Genomic DNA, 22,166 nt, shown 5'->3' on the forward strand with positions numbered 1-22,166 from the left:
TGACCACTTTGTATCAATTCGCGCGTCGAGAGCGAAATTGACGCGCGTAAAAACAAAAGTTTGAAGCGAAATTTTGTCCGGTGTGAACGTACCATTAAAGGCTATGCGTGTGATGTGATAATGAGAACATATTTGCCTCTGCCCTTTTCTCTTCAGAGAACCTGTTGCTATCCACCGAACCAATGTTGTGGTTCTAACGGCACTGAACTTGAATGTCACGGCCGAACACCACTAGGCTATTTTAGTAATCACACAATAACTTGACAATTTAATTAAAATGTTATATCAATATAAGCCTACATATTATTCTTTTATTTTTTTTTTATGGGAATTTCCTGGTAAAATTATAATTTTTTTATTTTGCCTTTCCACGGACCACCTGCAGTACCCTCACGGACCACTAGTGGTCCGCGGACCACAGTTTGGGAATAGCTGAGTTAGACAATATTCAAATTTTAAATTTGGGGTTTCATAAGCTCCAAGCCATAATAAACATTAGACCTACTTAAGTCTCTGCAGCTAGTGTACTTAAATTTTATTTATCTGCAAAATGATGTTGTATACTTACAGTTTTGCACAATATATGTTCTCAAAACTACATACACCCTTTAAAAAAAACAAAAAAACATTTAGCAGTTGTTTAGCATGGGTCTGTAATCTGTTCTGAAATGGTTTTATTATAAAATACTGTATATCGTTATCGCAAGAGGCTGCAATGTATATCACAATATAGATTTTAGGCCATATCGCCCATCCCTAATTGATAGCCTATAGTAGTTGATAATAACATAGGCCTACCTAATGTTGCCTATGGACGGTAACAGTACAGTAGTAACCTTTTACAGTCTATGAGTAGAACAGCTTTCTCAAGCAGTTTGTGATGCATTTTGGAAACAGGAGATGAGCCCCTGGTCTAATGCGCCACCTGGCTTGAGAAACCCGTTCTCAAAGACTTACTTTTAAAGTCATTATTTGGGTAGCACACATATTCTGAATGCCTTCGGCAGAATTCAAATGAGCCATTTTAATCTAGATTAATCTAGATTAATTTCAAAATTAATCTAGATTAATCTAGATTAAAAAAATTAATCTATGCCCACCTCTAAATAAAATACATAAATTGAAAAGTGGTGGAAATGACATCTTTGAAAAGCGCTCTTCAGAAAAACTGTTAAAAATAATAATATTCCATGGAATTCTAAAACTGCCCACTGTTATGTTGTGTTAGAAGACAAATTAATGAAGCTGGGAAGATTGTTTTAAGTGTGTTTTAAGAGAGTGAATTTTCCATAAGCTCACAGTGCCAAAAGTGCTCCTAGTTGGAGAATCACCCATGTACACAATAATAATCTTTTACATTGTAATCCTTTTATTTTTGGGCTAGTTTGTGTGCTGCTGCATGTCCCTGTGTGTGTACAGTAATAAGCAGAGTGTATGTAAGCAAAGTGAGTTAGTGAACAGTCTTACCACTTATCACAGACTTACCACTTATCAACAGGTCTTATTTTTAACCAATACACATCTTACCTGAACACTTTCATGATTCTTCCAAAGACCCATTCATTTCTTGGGGAAGAGTCGTTTATTGACATCTCCAACAGAAAGATTTTTCTTTAGGCCCTACTTGAGTCCATTTTTGACGTTCCTGAAGCAAAGGTAAATATCCACGCACCCATCGCTTCCAGAACAGGTCAGCAGGATACTGAATTTGCTTCCATTTGCGACGTGCATATTTTTTTTGAAAAGTCCAGGAGGTAAGGCTAAGAACAAGGCCTTTTTATTAATAACAGGTGATTAGGTGTCGATGGTTCAAGATCTGTGGGATCATCTGTTGTAACTAAGTGGTCTGTTGTTTATTAATGCTTCTACTTCACACAGGCATATGCAAGCTCTCATCAGTGAATGTTTGTTCTTTAAGCACAGATCTCAGGATTTTTCACTGAGAGTATCCACTGTATTCCCTTTTACATGCTTGAGAATAATTACATTTTTTATTGGTTCCATTGTTAAATGGCTTTGGGCAGTTCAATCTCAGCACCTATGAAATGAATACCATTTTCACTTTTCATGATTGACACCTGACCTCCTGCTCACAAAGCATCGGATGGCATTTAAACATGAGTCTGTGTCCAGTATGTGCAACTTCAGTATGCACAGCTCTTGTTGTCAGACAGGTAAACAATACACCATATCTTTTCTCATTACTTCTACATGTACCTTTGTCTGACTTCAAACGGTCCAAAGTAGTCTACCCCCACAGTGGTAAAGGGAGGTTGATCTGGTGTTATTCTGTCATGTGGCAGCTCTGACATCTTCTGCTCTACAGCCTTTGCTCTGATCTTTCTACATGACACATATCTGGAGACAAATGCATATAGTTGCACAATGTCCAATTCTCTTATGTCTGTTAAGATTAAAGTTGTTTTAAATCATCTTGAGGCCACATTGGAGTTTGCCTAGTGGGCCCTGGGTCCCCTGGTTGACAACAACTGGAATAGATACATGTTTTTTTTTTTTGTTAGTTACAATGCAGTACCGTATTATTAACTACAATACAAAATAATAGGCTACAAATAATTAGCAACACAAATTTGTGTATTTGATTTTTCTAAAAACAGACAAACTGTTTCACATTTATAAATAACATAAATTCACATCCATGAAACCCAAATACTCCTGAAAATAGTGATCCTCAAAGAGCTGAAGATCAAAATATTACATTTAATTTGAAGTTTATCGCTTAAGTTTAAAATCTGAAAAAAATCTGGCAACCACAGTTCCCATTGCAAAGTTCAAAGTGTGGCCAGATCCAGTTGGCAGTTACACTTGTGCTTGTGAACGCTCATTCTGCAGCGGGACTGAGACTGACTGTACACGGCATGGCGATGAGGGAGTCTGTCGTGCTTTCACTCTGCATGCTGATCGCACTGACTCTTCAAAACACTGTGAAAGCAGAGGATGGTAAGTCAGATTAATGTGTCAGAATGAGTGCGTTTACTTGCACAACAGTACGCTAACTCTTTTCTTGTCAAGATAAGATAACGGCATTTACACAAGTTTCGAAGCAATCGTGTTTTCACGCGTTTTCTGACGTCAAAAAGTAAAGCAACAATGCTGTTGCTTTAGTAAAATGGGTTTACTAAATGGGATATTCCGTTGAAAGTGCATTCACAGAACCCCGATCGGGGTTTGCTTTAATAAAACACTATTAAATGCGTGTATATGATGCATAGTTTCAGGTGGAGTAGCCTACAGCATGTATAAATTAAATAAATATAAATGATAATGATCATGATAATGAAAATTATAATAATTTTACACCCATTTAATTCTGCTACACTCAAAAGTTAAGATTTAAAGGACTGCATAATTTCTTGATTTTAGCTGTTTTTCAAATAGTTTCATTGTTATAGCTAATACATGGTTGCGCAAATGAACTAACATCAAGCACACTTATAACAAACCTGATTAAAATAAATAAAACATAATCTCCTTATTTGTTGCATTATTATTATTTTTCTGTAACTCTGACTACATGTGCTGAAAAAAAGAAATAATATATCATAAAAACCTTTAATATTGCCAAAGTAAGGTAACACACCAGTGACAAAAAAAGGGTGCATGCAGTCTTTAAATAAATGCACAAAAAATATAAAAAATCATTAAGCTGTCATTTATGTATTCATAAAGTCAAAGTCTAAATGTTAGAAAAGAAATCAATGTTAAGACATCTTGCCATACCAAAAGTTGACGTTTCTGTAGCAAATCATACTGTGAAAAAAAAATGCTTTAAACTCTTTCTTTCTATTTAAAAAAAAAAATGAATTACACAGGACCTGTCTTGCAAACCAAATCTGGGGCCCTGAAAGGATCACACATGAAAGCAAAGGGAAAGGACACAGTTGTCCATTCTTACCTGGGCATTCCGTTTGCAAAGCCACCCGTGGGTTCATTGAGACTCACTCCACCCCAGCCTGCAGAGAAATGGGTCGGAGTGAGAGATGCTACAAAACAGCCGCTCATGTGAGAATAAATCAAAGCTATTCCACCTGTAGATCAATGCATTTGCTTCAGGTCCCAGATTTTACACTGGAGATCAAGTGGTGACACTTGTGTTACTCTGTGTCTGTCCCAGGTGTCTGCAGGATAAGCAGATAATTGAACACTTGGTGGGCAATTTATCTATGAATATAGAGGTTCCTGATTCAGCAGAGGACTGTCTTTACCTCAACGTCTACACACCTTCTAAACCTGGAGCTAATGACAAGTTGCCTGTAAGTGTGAATGATTTGGTTGATGTTTATGTATTTTAATATTTTATGCATTTTAATAGTATTTTAATGTTGCAAAAGGTTATGGTTTGGATCCATGGTGGAGGTCTTTCGATGGCCTCTGCTTCCATATTTGACGGACATGTTTTGGCTGCCTATCAAGATGTAGTTGTGGTCCTGATTCAATACAGGCTTGGCCTACTTGGATTTTTCAGGTAAAAACTAATTGTTACCAACATAAAGATCTAATAAAATCCAAAATAGTTTAAACTAAATCTAAAACATGCTAGAAATGTGCTAACAACCTTTAACTACATGATAGAAAATGAACATGCTAAAACATGAATGTAACTTTCATGAGTGCTAAGACTATAGATATAGAAAGACTGTACACTCATATTACTATGAATGGGAGAAAGTTGAATGCGCAGTATTTTGGAATAAGTCCCGCCTTCTAAATAAAAGACTGATATATAGATAAATTGATAAAGTTGCTGTAGAAACAGTCAGTGATTTGAGATGCACCTTGGGACTGCACATGTGCATTGGCTGGTCTTGCCTGAAAAAATATGCTTTTTTAGTGCTATTTGAGCACAAGAAACGACATTTATGGGACAGTTCATGTCAGTTCTCTTACGAGAGGTTCTCTCGTACTTGCGTAAGTTATCTTACGCTAGGGGAAAACCTCTTTTCCTCGAGATATTGAAGCCAAAAATTATCCTTAATTTTGCAATAATGTAAAACGCATTGCAGCAGCATGCAGACATGGGCGAGACAGCTCGCGCGCCCATAGGCTGCTCTGCGGCAACTGCACCAGCCTATCGATAGAGGCCCCTCATGACGTCAGGACCAATGAGGGTGCTTCGCGCCCAATACGTCATGTCCCGCCGAAAGCGGGTGGGGCTAGGGCTATAAATACGGCCCAGAGAGGCTGGTTTGGTCAGTTTTTTCATCACTGAAGCGAATCAGAACGTGACGCATGCACGGCAAGATACGCAAGTACTCGTTCCCTCTTCTAGAGAGAACCGAGGTTACGTTAGTAACCGAGTACGTTCTCTTACGAGAGGTTCTCTCATACTTGCGTAAGTTATCTTACGCTAGGGGAACACAGTGTAAAACGCCGTGCGTGCTTGAGACATAACACTAAAGTCCCAAGGGCAGGTGCCCGGGGCTCATACAGTGCCTAATCACAAGGGACTCACAGAGAATCCGGGAAGAGGGGCTAGAATAGCATCATTCCTGTAATATAGAGCTCTGATAAGAGCATATTATATCAAGTGTTCCACACAGCCAGGGCGAACACGGCCTGGACTGATAGATATGGGGGACTTACGCACTGCCCACAGAAGTATATATACGATCAGTGATCGACACTCTAGCGGTTTCAGCATCCTGAGCCGATAGGATTCGGGCGGGCAATACTGAAAATTTAAACCGCGAGCAACCTAGCTTGTAAAGCGGGAACCTCGAGGTTATAAAACCTTATAAATGTAGACGGGGAGGCCCAGCCTGCCGCCATACAGATATCTTGCAAGGCAATCCCACTGGACCAAGCCCACGACGAGGCCATGCCTCTTGTGGAGTGCGCTTTGACACCTATCGGGCATTGCAGGCCCTTGGATGTGTAAGCTAGCGCTATAGCATCAACTATCCATCTGGATAGACTCTGTTTTGACGCAGCTAGTCCCTTAGAACATACACTAGTCCCTTAGTGTATGAATGAGTGAGTGAATGGGTGAATGTGAGGCAATATTGTAAAGCGCTTTGGTGGCCATTGGGTCTGTGAAAGCGCTATATAAATGCAGTCCATTTACCATTTACCATTTAGAACGTCCGCTGAACAAAACAAAGAGCTGTTCCGTCTGAAAACAGATGAGCGAGACACATAGGCTCTTAACGCCCTGACCGGGCAAAGGAAGCCTGCGTCCCCTTCCTCCTCAGATACCGGCAGGGCCGACAGGGAGATAACCTGTGCCCTAAACGGTGTGTTGAGGGATTTAGGAACATATCCGTGCTTTGGTTTGAGTATGACTCTCGAGTCATTCGGCCCAAACTCCATACACGTCGCGCTCACTGAGAGTGTGTTGAGGGAGGCTGCTCTGCGGCAACTGCACCAGCCTATCGATAGAGGCCCCTCATGACGTCAGGACCAATGAGGGTGCTTCGCGCCCAATACGTCATGTCCCGCCGAAAGCGGGTGGGGCTAGGGCTATAAATACGGCCCAGAGAGGCTGGTTTGGTCAGTTTTTTATCTCTTCAGCGAGCTACGCATCGCTGGATCCTGAGAGGAAGCCGCGCCGTCTGACTCAAGCACCCAGCGGGATTTATCTGCATCTGAAGCTGCCGGTCGACAACTCGCCGCCTTCAGTCGCCGTTCCTGCTGACGCTTTCCGGCGTACATATCCTTTTCTCTGTTACTGTGTTTTGTGTATGTGTGTGTGTTCGCCACACTCTTTTTCAAGACGCCCCTTTCCCCCCCCAACCCGCAAAGCTCGCCGGTGCGCCCGCTTGCCTTGCCTGCTTGGAGGATGATACCTGCTCTCCCTCTGTTCGAGCCGCGCAAACCGCGCCGTTCACAGGAGATGTCAGGAGCGGACGGTCACGGGGCTAGCTTTCTCTCTCCCTCTGTTCGAGCCGCGCAAAATGCGCCGTTCACAGGGGAGGCTGGAAGCGGACGGTCGGGGTTCGTTTTTCTTTACGTACAAGAAAGCTACCCTGCCTCTGCGCCCCATTCACGCGTCAATCACCAGCGAAAGGAGAAAATAGCGTTTTAGTCCCGCCGAGGCTGGACTGACCTGAATTTTCTCACACATTTCTCAATTCCCTGATCAGGCGACTGGAAATATAAATATTAGGGCTGGGAATCGATTAAAAAAAATTAACTAATTAATTGCACAATTTCTGTAATTAATTGCAATTAATTGCGCTTCCCCCAAGCTTGTAATCATCAATATTTAAACTTAGAATCACCTAATTAAACAACACAGGAAAAAAAGGGAACAGAAAATAGCCCTATATTAAAATATTAAACATCAATATATCAATATATTATTCTTTTTCAATAATCAATCAACATAATCAATTTAACAGATTATTATTATTATTATTATTTTATTAGCACAGAGCGCGACGCACATACCGAGCGGAAAAGACCCGCTCATGAAAGCTGCCCGAGAATGTAACCTGACCGCCGAACATGGAGGGGCGGGACGGCATATTTCGGCCTTTTTAATAGCAGACGCAACAGGAAATCATTAAAACGAGGCAAAAAAAAAAAAGTGCTGCGTCAATTGCGTTTTTTTTTTTTTACGCGTTAAACATTTCAAATTAATCGCAAAGATTAACGCGTTAATTCCCCCAGCCCTAATAAATATTGCAGCGCCGGCAAGCAAACGCCGAAGAAAACATGTTGACGCTCTTATATGCTCGTGCATCTGAAAGCCTTTGTGTTCCTCCCTGTGGCTCAGTGGCGGAATCTTTGGTTTTTCACACGAGAGACCGGTGTTCGAATCTCGGTCTAACGGCAGATTAATTATGCCTCCAATGCTTCGCTCTGTCAGTTCCCTGAAAGGCGACTGCAGATGTGCATTTTGCAGCCAACGAGCGCGTTGTACAACCCGCTCGCCTGCACCCATACACCGTTTCTATGGTTCCCGTGCGTCACTGGCGAAAGGAGAAAAGAGTGATAATGTCCCGCTGCGGCCGGGCCGAATTCTATTTCTCACACATTTCTCATTCCCCTCTGAAGTTCAGGCGACTGGAAATGTCATACTGCAGTGAGCGAGCCTGTTGTAATGCACGCACGCCTGCAAACAAACGCCAGCATGTTGACGCTCTCTGTTTCTATGGCAACTTCTCGCTCGTTCAGTTCCAGTAAATGCGACTGTTCCAGTGTATTCTGCAGTAAACAAGTCGGCGACACAGCCTGCTTGCCTGCACACAAACGCCGCTTTACGGCTACCCAGATAAATCCCATAGAGTGTATTTTCTGGTGTTCCGGCCACGGCCGATGGTGTTATGAGTGTAAACAAAATGCCCACTGCCCAGTGCTCATTCCTACACAGAAACACAGGTTTCTCTGATAATACTCGCGTTATATAAATGCCTTTGTGTCTTCCCCTGTGGCCCAGTGGCAGATTCTCAGGTTTTCACGCGAGAGACCCGTGTTCGATCCCAGGTCTACCGGCAAAAAAAAAAAATTATAATAATTTTGCCGTCAATGCTCGCTCTGTCAGTTCCCTGAAAAGGCGGCTGCAGATGTGTATTTTTGCAGCCAACGAGCGCGTTGTACAACCCGCTCGCCTGCACCCAAGCACCGTTTCTATGGTTTCCGTGCGTCACTACCTCCATTCTCACACATTTCTCTGGAAATGTCAATATTGCAGTGCACGAGCCTATTGTAATACACGCACACCTGCAAACAAACGCCAGCATGTTGACGCTCTCTGTTTCTATGGCAACTTCTCGCTCGTTCAGTTCCAGTAAATGCGACTGTTCCAGTGTATTCTGCAGTAAACAAGTCGGCGACACAGCCCGCTTGCCTGCACACAAACGCCGCTTTACGGCTACCCAGATAAATCCCATAGAGTGTATTTTCTGGTGTTCCGGCCACGGCCGATGGTGTTATGAGTGTAGACAAAATGCCCACTGCCCAGTGCTCATTCCTACACAGAAACACAGCCCGTCGCACAGGGCTCGCGCACATGAAATCGACCCAGATCGATTGCGCATTAAATGTGGTAAATGTGCCCACTGCCCAGTGTCCACAAACACTACGTTCTGCATGTCTCAAGGTTTCTGTAAAACGAAACCAACATGCATTCGCTCTGCTCAGGCAGACAATGCTCTCAGTGTTGTAAATGTGCCCGCTATCCCACGCCCACATTCACACATAGACATGACAGGTCTTACGGGACTCGCCCAGCCCTCCCCCTCTCGGTTGACCACCGCAGAGGAGTCGAGCGCGGGCAATCTGCCCGCTGTTATCAGCGCGCCCCCTGCCTCAAATGTCATAAGCGCGACGCTTATGTTGCAGCACACTGAAGCCCCTCTGTCGCTGAGCGACCAGAGCGCGCTTCGCATTCAACCCCTAGCCATTCGTGCAAACGCATGGGCAAGGCTACCCGGGGTTTCGAAGTGGGTGCTAGACATTATAGAAAGAGGCTATTCGCTACAGTTCGGTCGACGCCCGCAACGCAAAGCGGCGCGAATCGATACTACGGTGAAAAAGGAAGTAGCACACCTACTTCGGGCCGAAATAGCGAAGTTACTGAGCAAAGGGGCTATAGAACCCCTATCACAAGCTCAGAGCGAAGGGGGCATGTACAGCAGATATTTTCTGGTACCCAAAAAAGACGGAGGTCTCAGACCCATTTTAGATCTAAGACGACTAAACAAAGCACTTCTGAAACGACGGTTCAGAATGCTCACGACCAAGAAAATCCTCTCGCAAATTTGCCAAGGGGACTGGTTCATGTCGATAGATCTGAAAGACGCTTATTTTCAAATACAAATAGCGTCACGTCACAGGCGATTTTTGAGATTCGCCTTCGAGGGCCAGGCATATCAGTACACAGTCCTGCCATTTGGCCTATCCCTGGCACCTCGCGTATTCACGATGTGCATGGATGCAGCGCTCGCACCCCTCAGGCTCCGAGGCATACGAGTGCTGAATTATTTGGACGATTGGCTGGTTCTAGCTCGATCACAGTCGGAGCTCATAGAACACAGGACCATATTACTCGATCACCTCGAGAATTTAGGTCTCACAGTCAATTGGGCAAAAAGTTCACTGTCTCCCAGTCAGAAAATATCTTTTCTGGGCACAGATCTGGACTCGCTGTCTATGACAGCACAGCTGTCGCCGCAGCGCAGACTAAGTATTCAGCGCATGACAGAGATTTTTCGCCACGGCGCTTTAGTCCCGCTCAAAAAGTTTCAAAGGATGCTGGGTCTCATGGCTTCAGCATCCTCAGTGCTTCAGCTGGGTCTGCTTCGCATGCGCCCGCTGCAGTATTGGTTGAAAGCGCGCGCCGCGCAGAGCTTGGACCTCCGGTCTCGCGCGCCTCAAGGTCGATCAGAAATGCGTCGCAGCTCTGAAACCTTGGACAGTGACCGACTGGTACCGGTCAGGTGTAAGCCTGGGGACTTCCTCGAGTGTGAAGGTGGTGTCTACGGACGCCTCAACCTCGAGATGGGGAGCGCTGCTCGAGGGCAGACCGTTATTCGGCCAGTGGTCGGAACGGGAAAAGCTTCTGCATATAAACTGCCTGGAAATGATGGCAGTCGACAACGCGCTGAGGCGCTTTTGTCCCCAGATAAAAAGACACCACGTCTTGGTCCGTTCGGACAACATGTCAGTGGTGGCTTATATAAATCACCAAGGAGGTATCAGATCCAGAATCCTTCACAGGCTGACGGAACGCCTCCTGGTCTGGGCTCAGCACAATCTGCGCTCGCTCAGGGCAGCGCATGTGCCCGGCCATCTGAATGTGGGACCAGACAGACTGTCCAGAAACAATCTGCCGACAGGAGAATGGTCTTTACATCCACAGACAGTAAAAATGCTATGGAGGACATTTGGCAGAGCGGAAATAGACCTATTTGCGTCTCAAGAGAACGCTCATTGTCAGGAATTCTTCTCCAAGAGCAGGGATGCGCTGGCTCACGTCTGGCCCCGCTGCCCGCTCTATGCGTTTCCCCCTGTCACGCTCCTACCCCAGGTGTTAGAGCGAATCAGGGAGAGCGGATGCCCAGTGCTACTCGTCGCCCCATTTTGGACAAACCAAGTCTGGTTTCCAGTCCTGATGCAGCTGACGAGTACCGCCCCGTGGCCGATACCGGTGAGGAGGGATCTCCTCTCGCAGGCGAACGGCTCGATCTGGCATCCTCGCCCGGAGCTTTGGTCCCTATATGTGTGGGCCATCAACGGGTACCCGTTAACCTCCCAGCGGGAGTGTTAAACACGATCACGCAGGCTAGAGCTCCATCTACGAGGCGGCTCTATTCCTCAAAATGGTCTGTGTTCACTAGCTGGTGTACAGCGAGTGGCACTTCACCCTCACGCTGTGGGGTGCCGGAGGTTCTCTCCTTTTTACAAGAGCTTCTGGATAAGGGCAGAACCCCATCCACGCTCAAAGTTTATGTGGCGGCCATAGCAGCGTTCGCTGAACCACCGCTTGGCCAGTCATTAGGAAGGAACGATCTGGTCATTCGCTTCCTTAGAGGAGCTAAGAGGCTGAACCCTCCCAGACCACCCTCAGTTCCCGTTTGGGACCTTTCCACGGTTCTGGAAGCCATGAAAGGTGCCCCATTCGAGCCAATACAGTCAATAGACCTGAAACTCTTGTCTTTCAAAACAGTGTTTCTTCTGGCTCTCGCTTCAGTGAAGCGCATAGGGGATTTGCAAGCGCTCTCAGTGAGCGCGACGTGTATGGAGTTTGGGCCGAATGACTCGAGAGTCATACTCAAACCAAAGCACGGATATGTTCCTAAATCCCTCAACACACCGTTTAGGGCACAGGTTATCTCCCTGTCGGCCCTGCCGGTATCTGAGGAGGAAGGGGACGCAGGCTTCCTTTGCCCGGTCAGGGCGTTAAGAGCCTATGTGTCTCGCTCATCTGTTTTCAGACGGAGCAGCTCTTTGTTTTGTTCAGCGGACGTTCTAAGGGACTAGCTGCGTCAAAACAGAGTCTATCCAGATGGATAGTTGATGCTATAGCGCTAGCTTACACATCCAAGGGCCTGCAATGCCCGATAGGTGTCAAAGCACACTCCACAAGAGGCATGGCCTCGTCGTGGGCTTGGTCCAGTGGGATTGCCTTGCAAGATATCTGTATGGCGGCAGGCTGGGCCTCCCCGTCTACATTTATAAGGTTTTATAACCTCGAGGTTCCCGCTTTACAAGCTAGGTTGCTCACGGTTTAAATTTTCAGTATTGCCCGCCCGAATCCTATCGGCTCAGGATGCTGAAACCGCTAGAGTGTCGATCACTGATCGTATATATACTTCTGTGGGCAGTGCGTAAGTCCCCCATATCTATCAGTCCAGGCCGTGTTCGCCCTGGCTGTGTGGAACACTTGATATAATATGCTCTTATCAGAGCTCTATATTACAGGAATGATGCTATTCTAGCCCCTCTTCCCGGATTCTCTGTGATTCCCTTGTGATTAGGCACTGTATGAGCCCCGGGCACCTGCCCTTGGGACTTTAGTGTTATGTCTCAAGCACGCACGGCGTTTTACACTGTGTTCCCCTAGCGTAAGATAACTTACGCAAGTATGAGAGAACCTCTCGTAAGAGAACGTACTCGGTTACTAACGTAACCTCGGTTCTCTCTAGAAGAGGGAACGAGTACTTGCGTATCTTGCCGTGCATGCGTCACGTTCTGATTCGCGTCAGCGATGAAAAAACTGACCAAACCAGCCTCTCTGGGCCGTATTTATAGCCCTAGCCCCACCCGCTTTCGGCGGGACATGACGTATTGGGCGCGAAGCACCCTCATTGGGGCCTCATGAGGGGCCTCTATCGATAGGCTGGTGCAGTTCCCGTAGAGCAGCCTATGGGCGCGCGAGCTGTCTCGCCCATGTCTGCATGCTGCTGCAATGCGTTTTACATTATTGCAAAATTAAGGATAATTTTTGGCTTCAATATCTCGAGGAAAAGAGGTTTTCCCCTAGCGTAAGATAACTTACGCAAGTACTCGTTCCCTCTTCTAGAGAGAACCGAGGTTACGTTAGTAACCGAGTACGATTTTATTGCTGATTTGAAATCTTTTTAAAATACTCTAATCTTTAAAAATATTTAAAACCTTCAAACTTCAAGATTTTAAAAATGTTTCAGTCTTACAACTTACAACTTGTTAAACCATTTTAAAGGGATAGTTCACTTTGAAATTAATTTTTGGTATGTTTTAGCTTACCTCAAGGGCATTCAAGATGTAGGTGTCTTTTTTTCCGCAGTAGTTTCAATTTTGATATTTTTAGGTCAAACCGTTCTTGTCTGTCAGTCATATAATGCAGGTCTATGGTCACTGTCTCAAAGAGCATGCACAGAGTCCAAATTAAAACAATTCCCCGTCGTCCAAATTAAACAATTCCCCATCGTAAGTACACATTGATGGCCTAAGACACGAAACGAGCGGTTTGTGTGAGAAAACGAACAGTATTTATATCGTTTTTACCACTTATACACAGCCATGTCCAAGTGATCTGATCTGACGTGTACGCAGACTGGTGCATAGATATATACACACTAGATGTCGCCTTGTCTACGGCAGTTCATTGGAACAAATGTCTTTAAGGCGACATCTAGTGTATATATCTATGCACCAGTCTGTGTACACGTCAGATCAGATCACTTGGACATGGCTGTGTATAAGTGGTAAAAACGATATAAATACTGTTCGTTTTCTCACACAAACCGCTCGTTTCATGTCTTAGGCCATCAATGTGTACTTACGATGGGGAATTGTTTAATTTGGACGACGGGGAATTGTTTTAATTTGGACTCTGTGCATGCTCTTTGAGACAGTGACCATAGACCTGCATTATATGACTGACAGACAAGAACGGTTTGACCTAAAAATATCAAAATTGAAACTACTGCGGAAAAAAAGACACCTACATCTTGGATGCCCTTGAGGTAAGCTAAAACATAGCAAAAATTAATTTCAAAGTGAACTATCCCTTTAAACATTCAGACTAAGCTTTCTCAAGCATACATCAAAGTTTATCAACAAACTTTTCTGTGTAGTTCTAAATAAAATCACTGCCAATATATTGAAGTACTTTTTCTCGTTTTACCTGTCCAGGTGTTGGAGTAACATTAAAAGATGACACATCAAACATTATAAAGGTTTAGGTTTGGTTAGCATTCAGCAGGCCATGTGTTTTTGGACTTCAGACTTGAATGGCTATTAAGTCCTACAAGTTCATGATTGTGATGCTTTAAAATCTCTGATTGTTTAGTTTAATAGTTTCAGTGCAATTGAGGTCTAAAGTCTCTTGATGGAGTTGTATGATTATATTCTGCCCTTTAGCACAGGAGATGAACATGCGCCAGGAAACTATGGTCTTCTGGACCAGGTGGCTGCCCTTTATTGGGTTCAGGAGAACATCCACAGCTTTGGGGGCGACCCTGGATTAGTCACCATCTTTGGAGAGTCTGCTGGAGGAGTTAGTGTGTCTTTACATGTAAGAAAAAAATAATAATATATTTTTTATATATATATGTCTGTCAGTAACGCTCCTGTTTTGTTCCTGTCTCTATGAAGCCCCTCCTTTTAAAAAAAGCAAAATGTGCTCTGATTGGTTGGCTGGACCAGTGTGCTGTGATTGGTCAACCGTTTCAAGCATGTTTGGGAAATGTCACACCCCTTCCCATAACCGTGAGTTCCCTTTCGAAGGAACTCCTCGCTGTGTCAGTTGCTGACGCTACGGAGATGTGTCCTGTGAAACCCTGTGTGTGAAGTACCAGGCATACAGAAGGGTGCCTGCATTACACATCATCAGCTTTTTTGTCTTCAGGAAGCCGCTTTGTTTGAATGTGGGTGTGAAGATTAGAGTCTGTTGGAGCGCATTCAACTCTCGAGGGAGCTAGATACGCTCATTGCAATGCATTTGAGGTAAGAAGTTCTGTTCTTGCTTGATTCTCTTTAGAGCGATGAGAATCAAGCGTTTGCTCAGAGCACGTTCGGCTTTTGAGGGAGTTGAATGCATTCATTCTGAAGCATTTGCTGTGAGAAGCTTCACCCTTGCTTGACTCTCTCTTGAGGGATGAGAGTTGAGAGTCTGCACTTCGTTGTGCTGCCAAGGGCGGGATTGATAAGAGCTTGGGAAGGAGTCTGACAGGAGTTTTTTTTTCTCTTTTTGGGTTTCTCCTGCTAGCTCTGTTGTTCTCATGTGGGTTCAGGAAGTACCTCTGCGGGCGCTTCTGACCTGGCTGAGAGCATTTTAATGTGGCGTGTCTAGTTGTGAGGAATTCGATGCGGAGAGAGAGTTGAGGCAGGTGTTATTAATAGTACACCTCCTCCGCTGCCCCACATATAAATCTGTGAACCTTTTATTTCTCCCAGATCTTCTCATTGAGTTGTCGAGATCATGGAGTAATCTGGTTCAGCTCGTATAGTGTGTCCCGTGTAGGTAAACTATTCACATGAGGAGGGACTGTGCATTGGTCCTTCAGTGGTTTCTATAATTGCTACAGAGAGGCATCTGTGACAAGGAAAATGAGAAAAACTTTCTCATTGATGCTCTGATGTCACACTCTGACCTCTATGGACTGCTGGTGAGGCGGCAGTGAGAATTTACAAAGGCGAGGTCTCAGTCAGCAGCTTTCAGGAGATATATCCCTCGCTGGTGGTCTGTGAGGGTTGAAGGAGTAGTCATTACCCCTCTCTCCCTAGCTATCCGCTCCCCATCCCCCCCCCCCCCCCCCCCCCCCCCCCCCCCCCCCCCTCCATTCAGTTTACGCTGATTTGGTCCTGCAGGTGTTTTTTCTATGGAGAAATTAAAGAGGTCTATCACCCTCTCCAACTTTTTAGGCTTGGAGATTAGAGCGGGTGCAGTTGATCTCTGCTCGCTACTCTAGGAGAACCCTGCTTAGTGAGTCGTGATGAGATTATGTAATCCACTATCTTATCTGGTCCAGAGCAATGCTGTTGTTCAGTCTGTTCTTCTGGGGCTTAGGTCCAGAGGATAGACTGAGGTTAAGTGAAAGTGTGAAGCTGCAGTGAGATGAGGTGATCTGCTTTCTTATCTGGTCCAGAGCAATGCCGTTGTTCAGCATGCTCCTCTGTAATGTCTACTGAGGGCCGCTGAAGGTGTTGGTCATGGTGAGATAATGCAACTCCTTCACTTTTAAAGGATGCCCTCCCTCCAGCTGGGGGTGTAATGCAGAATGTGGCCGCAAGGGAGAGGAGGTTTGATGGGTTTAAAAGCCGGTGTTTTTATAACACTTCCATCAGTTCCTCCTCCAGTGTATTCAGCTGGGAGGTGTTCGTGTAAACAATTTTTCGTGAGGATGGGCAGAGGTGATATTGCCGTATAGCACTCTTCCTTGGTGAACTTGCTGGGATAATAGCATCTGTTGAGTTGAGCTTGAGTGACTGGGATTTAAAGTAGGATTTAGCTCCCGAGCAGGGTGAGCACGAGTAGAGCTTGACAGCTGAGATTGAGTATGAAAAATTCCACTTTCTTGTTGTCCTCCCTAAATTGTCATATTGGGTTTGAAGCAGGATTATGCTCCTTGTGAATGGGTTGATCCCTGTCCCCAGGCTACTCTTAGGTTGCAGTGGGGCTTTGAGTGGTTGGATCACGGATTGCAAACCATTTTCTATTGCTTCTTCAGTCCATTAGTCTGGTTTATCTTGGAAGCTGAGGAATTCTTTCTTTGCATGCTCCCTTCGGTACATTGCTTCCCTTTAGGCTTGTTCAGTCCTGGTAGGGTTAGAGTTGCTGTGAGCCACACTGTATTTCATCTATCGCCTGGTTCAGCTGCTAGATGTAGTGCTATGGATTTAGCTGAGGTTATGTCTATAGTCTCCCCTGTTAGCTCTGCTCTTAGGGGCTCTGGGCTGTCCTGCTGCTGTGGCTCAGACTGGTTTAATACAAGAGTTCACATTTCATAAAAAGCTGAGTATGGAGGCTTTGGGTTTTTTCCTGGAGTCTATAACACTTAGCTTCTTGGTAGCATGGCTGTGGTGTTACAGGATGTGTCTAATTTGGTTGCTGGTAATTAGGTTTCTCTGGGTCGAGGCCAATCAAGTACTTCAGTGCTTAAAGCCTGGTTCACACGGCAGGATAATTAGGACGATTTTAGCCCCGATTCACCCCTTCCGACAATCTTAAGGATGCTCCGATTATCGTAAAATAATCTGATCAGATATTCCTGCCGTGTGTGGTGTGTTAAGACTGCTCTCGTCTGCTTGGAAGGACGTCGGGACCGCTCCGATCTCAAATCGGGGATATCCAACATGTTGGATTTTTTTGGCCCGATTTTTCCTCGTGTGTGGTGTCCCCCGGGGACAAACGAGCACGCAACCTGTGGACTGTGGCGTGTAGACAATCAGAAAGGGAGGTGACTAGGCGGCAAGGAAGCACCGGGAAACAAAATCAAAACAGCTACAGTTAAAAACAAACTACAAACTATCGCCACTGCATCCTCTTCGTCCGCCATGATTGTTTACTCTGAAGTCACGTTTAATTTCACGAGATTTCCCGTCTGACCTGGGAATGCTCGGGAGTCAAATCGGTTCGTGTGTGATGTGTTGATTTTGCCGTGTGGCTGCGCACCACACACTGTACGACCAAAACTGTTAGACCCGTGATTTTTTTATCGCCGTGTGTGGGGTCTCTCAGGTTTGGAAAATCGGCCAACAATTTTAAAATCGTCCCGTGTGAACCAGGCTTAAGCCTGACAAGGTTGTGCTTGGTGACCTTCACAGCTTATAGGCAGGCATTGGTCCGCATGGTGTAGTGCAGTGGTCACCAACCTGGCACTTCATTCATGATAGAGGCGGGGTGGAGTTATGAGGTTTGACTGACACATTGAGAAGCAAATGCAGTTACAAGGTTTAGTCACAAGCTCTTTCTAACACTTTTCATTGGTTACATATTCGCTAAACCCATAAGGCTGATATTCCAATAAGACTTTCAAGTATTTTTCAGTCAAAAAATGAACATTATGTCATTGAACCAAAACATTTCTAAAAAAAAATTCACAGGTTCTATCACCATTATCTGCAAACCTCTTCCATCATGCTATCGCAGAGAGCGGTACAGCAGCAATGGATGCTCTCATGAGTCCCAACCCTCTTGCATTAGCTCAGGTCAGTTACACCTGTTCAAATTCTAAACAAATTCATTTAGAACGTTCTGTAGTCAAAATGAAATAAATTTAATGTAAATTTCACTTGTTTCTCTCTAGGCTGTAGGAAATATATCTGGCTGTGATATCTCCAGCACAAAGATGATCGTTGACTGTGTGAGGCAGCTGACAGAAGAAGACATCTTGACAATTGCTAAGGTCTGTCTGTCCAAATACTAGTCTTTCTAATTGAATCTCTGTGAACACTCATACATTTATGCAAACAGTCCACCTGTGCACTAAACGGTGTGTTGTTTTTTGAAACAGGAGCATCCAGAGCTTCGTTTTGGAGTGACAGTGGATGGCCATTTCCTTCCAATTCCTGCTGCAGATCTTCTTCAATCCCACCAGTTTACTAAAGTGCCTCTGATCACCGGAATCACTAATGATGAGTGTGGATATATGCTGCCTAATGTAAAGACAGACCTTTTCACTTTTAAAATTTGTACAAATATAAACACGAGATTTGTTTTTCCAAATATTAGAACTTCAGTCAGTATTTTACAGTATATTCACATTTAGCAAATGTTTTTCCATAGTTCTTTTCACCTCCAGGATGGACAGATGGAATGGACATAGAGCAGATCGTGCCGTTTTTGACCATGTTTAATCATGCTGTAAGAGAGTTGCATCTTCAATTATACATATATAGTCCACCAAAGCCAAACTATTTCAAAAGTTGTTATGATTGAAATATATTAAATTATAAATTATATTATTAATTTCATAACAACTTTTGAAATAGTTTGGTTTGGTGGACTAGATCTGTTACACTGCTGCTTTTGAGTATTGCTGCTGTTGCAGAGCAAGAATGGACTTGCTACTGTCATAGATCTAGGCAAGTGGAGCTGGTGGAGGTGGAGGGTTTTAGAGGAACTCTGATAGTAAGCTGCAAGACTAGCCTATATGGTTTGTAGTTTAAAAATACTTTAAAGGGGTCATATAATGCCATTTTTGTAGAAGCTAATATGATTCTTTAGGGTCTAAATTAAAAGTTTGTAATATACTTTAATTAAAAATTCTCATTAGTATTGTAAGAAAACACTCATTTTACCTGGTCAAAAACAGCTCTGTTTTCAGCATGCCGTTTGAGTGCATGTGTCTTTAAATGATAATGAGCTTTGCTCACCCCGCCCCTCTGTTCTGTGCGTACACCGTTTGTAATAATAACACAATAGCCATAACGCGTTGTTCATTATAAACGCGGGATTATGAATTATATTGAGAACGTCGTACATAGAAAAAATGCCGTAATGTACCCTGAGTGTAAAAATAGCTGCATACTTTAAAGGGGTCATATAATGCCATTTTTGTAGAAGCTAATATGATTCTTTAGGGTCTAAATTAAAAGTTTGTAATATACTTTAATTAAAAATTCTCATTAGTATTGTAAGAAAACACTCATTTTACCTGGTCAAAAACAGCTCTGTTTTCAGCACGCCGTTTGAGTGCATGTGTCTTTAAATGATAATGAGCTTTGCTCACCCCGCCCCTCTGTTCTGTGCGTACACCGTTTGTAATAATAACACAATAGCCATAACGCGTTGTTCATTATAAACGCGGGATTATGAATTATATTGAGAACGTCGTACATAGAAAAAATGCCGTAATGTACCCTGAGTGTAAAAATAGCTGCATTCGTGAAGCGTGCAAGCGATTTGCAAAGATTAACATAAATATTAATATAAAGGTCAATAAAACGTTACACTCACTTCAGTTCTTCTGGAGGTGCAGCAGAAACACGAATAGTTGGTACCGATCCTTTTTTCAGGAGCAGCTTCTTAGCAAAAACAGCTTTATACTGACCCTCGTTTGTAAAGCAGTCTGGTGTGTGAAATGATTCATGCTCGCAAACATGAAAGCATTGACGTTGATCGGGAGTAATATTCCCTTCGAAAAAAAACTCAGCCACTGCGTCTTCAGCGGTTCGGATTTAGGAACATCAATATGACTGCTGTGTTCGTTATTACACCGAAGAACAGAACACCGCCATTCTGCTCATAGACAGACAGTGCTCCAGCTATCAACAATGACCGCGCCGGTCCGCGCGGGCTATGATTGACAGCTCGCTCATGAGCAAGGGCGGGTCTGTGTTGAAACGCTCCTGTCAATCAGCAATTGTGGGAGGGCGTAGATTTTGTGACGTCACAATATCGAACAGCTTGATTTGAGATGGGGGGAAACGTATAAGAAGATTTTAAAAAAACCACTGGATGGATTTCTATCATTTTATGATGGTTGTGTACAGGCACTGCGAACACACATTTCAGTACAATCAACTTGTAAAAGTGCATGTACCATTATATGACCCCTTTAAACTTTTTAAATAATATTTCTGGTCTATTTTTATCCCCTTTAGCTCCAAGATCAGTCAATTCTTGAGCTTGTTTTAAATGAGTATCTGGGCACATCCACTGACAGGATCAAAATCCGAGATGGTTTTCGGGAGATGTTAGGAGACTCTTTGTTCAACATCCCAGCTCGCAAAGTAGCGAATTTCCACAGAGGTGAGAGTTTGTTCAATGCGCTGTAGAAGTATGAGCGTGTTAAATTTGTAGAATGCTGTTTCAGTGATACACAACAATAATTATCAATTTCATCTATTTCTAGATGCTGGTGCACCAGTATACGTGTATGAATTCCAACATTCTCCTAATATACTTCAAAAGAAAAGACCCAGTTTTGTTGGAAGTGACCATGGAGATGAAATTGCATTTGTTTTTGGGTTTTGCTTTGCTGATGGACGTATAAAGCTGGAAGGTACAACCCCAATAATATTAGGAAATATAACAAATAGATTTAGTGTTTTAGAAGTACGGTCACACTAGCGAACTTTCACAAATTTTTTCAGAAAAATGGTCCATTGTATATTGTCAGCAGTGTAGCGATGTATGAGGCACAGCTCAGAGAAATCACTTTCAGACCAAGCAGCTTTCAGTTGGTCAACACAGTGAATTTGCTTTAACATGTTGTGAAATCTGCGTGAGGAAAACTTTCGGTCTCACACGAAATATCCAGTCATGTGCATTACTATTTAAATGACTGGATTTCGACTGAAAATTTGCAGACCATAAATGTGACCATACCTTAAGATCTCAAACTTTAGTCTCATTGAAATCTTTTACCACAACAGTTGTCAAAGTAAGGATTTTATAGGTAGTGACAATCAATACAGTGTCTCTCTTTGTTTTTCCTATTTAATGTCTTTCTTCCTGTTTTAATTCAGGTGAACTCTCAAAAGAAGAAAATGAACTTTGTAGATCTGTCATGAATTACTGGGGCAACTTTGCTCGCACTGGGTGAGTGAGACAAATCTCATGTCCTGATTTTGCAGAGTCAGACGTGTTTCTGGGACAACATATTTTGTTGATACTGGAACAACATTCCTATCTGAATATTTTTTCTAATCCTCTCTATACCCCTTAAGCTAACCCTACCCATAACTTATCCCTAAAATCAGAGGGAAATGATAGGTGAATAACACTGATGTAGAAGCACCTAACCCTGGTTGTAAGCACAAACTTGACATAAACTGTAAACTTGTCCCTCAAATCTGATTGGTTGATTGGAATGTTGTTCCAGGATCAACAAAGATGTTGCACAGGTTCAGCAGACAAGTCCAGGTGAAATTTTTCAGGGTGGTAGACGGATATCATGAATAAAAAGCTTTGTTTAAAGGATGAAATTCTTGAAAACATTACCAAGTAGTTTGCTATAATCTTTGAAGAAGTTTGTTCAAATGTTATAAATATTTGAAACAAATCAAATGTCTGCCAAATCAAATCTTGTGGTGCAACCAATAATGCAGAAACATACACTTAAAACAGGAAGTGAAATCATAGTGAAGACCCCTGCCATCCTCTTGAGTCAGTCAGTTAAGGTTGTAAAAAGTCATGTGATGTGGCTCCCAAAAAAAACATGATATTTATGAATTAATACTGTATATATTATAATTTTTAATTATAATTTTATAATATATTATTAAAAAAAAGTTTACAGTAGGTTTAATTTGTTAAAATCAGTTAATGC

At 43.5% G+C, this 22,166-nt stretch overlaps 1 protein-coding gene and 1 long non-coding RNA gene across 3 annotated transcripts in view; both read left to right on the top strand.

Moving 5' to 3' along the window:
• The first annotated feature begins 2,809 nt into the window (after positions 1-2,809).
• Positions 2,810-22,166, top strand: part of LOC309491015 (uncharacterized protein) — a 62,822-nt gene continuing 43,465 nt past the window's right edge. The window contains exons 1-12 of one of the 2 annotated variants that reach the window (XM_082160397.1): positions 2,810-2,961; positions 3,834-4,023; positions 4,136-4,274; positions 4,353-4,486; positions 14,311-14,464; positions 17,995-18,099; positions 18,198-18,296; positions 18,405-18,551; positions 18,677-18,754; positions 20,497-20,644; positions 20,748-20,897; positions 21,364-21,436. In XM_082160397.1, the coding sequence (XP_082016523.1) occupies positions 2,880-2,961; positions 3,834-4,023; positions 4,136-4,274; positions 4,353-4,486; positions 14,311-14,464; positions 17,995-18,099; positions 18,198-18,296; positions 18,405-18,551; positions 18,677-18,754; positions 20,497-20,644; positions 20,748-20,897; positions 21,364-21,436 (1,499 nt within the window). In that variant the 5' untranslated portion in view covers positions 2,810-2,879. The remainder of the gene's footprint in view (positions 2,962-3,833; positions 4,024-4,135; positions 4,275-4,352; positions 4,487-14,310; positions 14,465-17,994; positions 18,100-18,197; positions 18,297-18,404; positions 18,552-18,676; positions 18,755-20,496; positions 20,645-20,747; positions 20,898-21,363; positions 21,437-22,166) is intronic. The other variant, XM_082160398.1, reaches the window with a different exon arrangement.
• Positions 14,473-17,974, top strand: LOC309491134. The gene is made up of 2 exons (XR_014202927.1): positions 14,473-15,653; positions 16,258-17,974. It is a non-coding gene; the product is annotated as an uncharacterized lncRNA (long non-coding RNA).

Source organism: Leuciscus leuciscus (genome assembly GCF_965113295.1).
Source record: "Leuciscus leuciscus genome assembly, chromosome: 25".
Lineage (NCBI taxonomy): Eukaryota > Metazoa > Chordata > Actinopteri > Cypriniformes > Leuciscidae > Leuciscus > Leuciscus leuciscus.